This window comes from Chrysemys picta, unplaced genomic scaffold (genome assembly GCF_011386835.1).
Source record: "Chrysemys picta bellii isolate R12L10 unplaced genomic scaffold, ASM1138683v2 scaf7998, whole genome shotgun sequence".
In the NCBI taxonomy this organism is placed as follows: Eukaryota; Metazoa; Chordata; order Testudines; family Emydidae; genus Chrysemys; species Chrysemys picta.
In genome coordinates, this window is record NW_027060695.1 from 1 (window position 1) to 1,057 (window position 1,057).

At 63.2% G+C, this 1,057-nt stretch overlaps 1 protein-coding gene across 1 annotated transcript; it reads right to left on the bottom strand.

Annotated features, from left to right (window-relative positions):
• Positions 1-6: 6 nt before the first annotated feature.
• LOC135980727 (sialidase-3-like) lies at positions 7-1,047 on the bottom strand. Its single transcript, XM_065580630.1, has one exon. It carries the CDS (start codon positions 933-935, stop codon positions 363-365), a length of 573 nt encoding a protein of 190 aa, XP_065436702.1. The 5' UTR covers positions 936-1,047; the 3' UTR covers positions 7-362.
• Between the last annotated feature and the right edge of the window lie 10 nt (positions 1,048-1,057).

The window sequence follows — 1,057 nt, forward strand, 5'->3', positions numbered from 1 at the left end:
TGGTGCGGTCCCCGACCATGTACCCTGGAGCGGGGCCATGCTACGGCTCCCGCGTGGTGCGGCCCCCGACCCGGCGCCCCGGTTGGACCACCGAACTGGAGCAATCCCCAGACCCCGTTCCCAAGTGGGACTTTGTGGCCTGTCTTAACGGCTTGCGGGCCGAATCCAGCCCACGGGCCGTAGTTTGCCTACCCCTGCCCTAGGAAGTCTTCTGCAAACCAGGCTGTAGGAAATCCCGGACCCCAAAGAAGAGACACCCAAAAGAAGAGGCTGCTTTTGGAAGCCCAGGCCTCATGGGGGTGAGAATCTCCGATGCGGGGGGGGTGGGTGCTTACTCCCCCGGAGGACATGCTAGTCGGATTTTAGCTCTGAGGATCCTCAAAGCAGAAGAGCTGGAAGGCGATCTCCTCACACGCGTGATTCACCCCGCACTCAAACAGGCAGCCAAACAAGAGCGGCGCTGGCACCTCCTGGCACACGGCCAGGTCCGAGTAACCACACGGCCCTTTGTACAGGAGCCAGGGGTGTTCCCACTTGGCCTCGTTCAACGGGGACTGGTTGAGGTGGATGCCCAGGTCGACCTGCTTGCATTTACCTGTCGGGTGGGAGTAAAGCAGCCATGACACGGTGCTTCTGCGGATGGTGGAGGGGGCATTCCCACTGTTCAACAGGCAGGTTGTCTCGGGGGCTGGGGCGTCTGGCACTTCTGCGCCATCCGCCCCCAGAAGCCCTGCTGTCGGCGTGAAGCTCACCACGCTGCCCTGACAGCTGTGCTCGCACAGCTGCTTGCATGAGGAGTGGCATTTGAATGTCAGCCCCTGGTCTGTGCTGAGCGCCGCTGCCCGGCACCGGCAGGGGGTGCGGGCATTGCAGTACAACACGGGGTCGCAGGCCTGGCACACCACCTCGGCCACCTGGCACTCCCCCGTCTTCATGCCCTTAATCAGCTCACCCTTGTGCCAGCGCTGCCCGCCGTCGTCACTATAAAAGACCAAGGACCGGGGCAGGGTCCAGCAGGGCAGTGGCAGGCGGCAGCAGCGAGCGGTAATGTGGTAGG

Coding starts and splice junctions, on each gene's coding strand:
- LOC135980727 (XM_065580630.1), bottom strand. CDS start 935: ATGAAGACGGGGGAGTGCCAGGTGGCCGAGGTGGTGTGCCAGGCCTGC.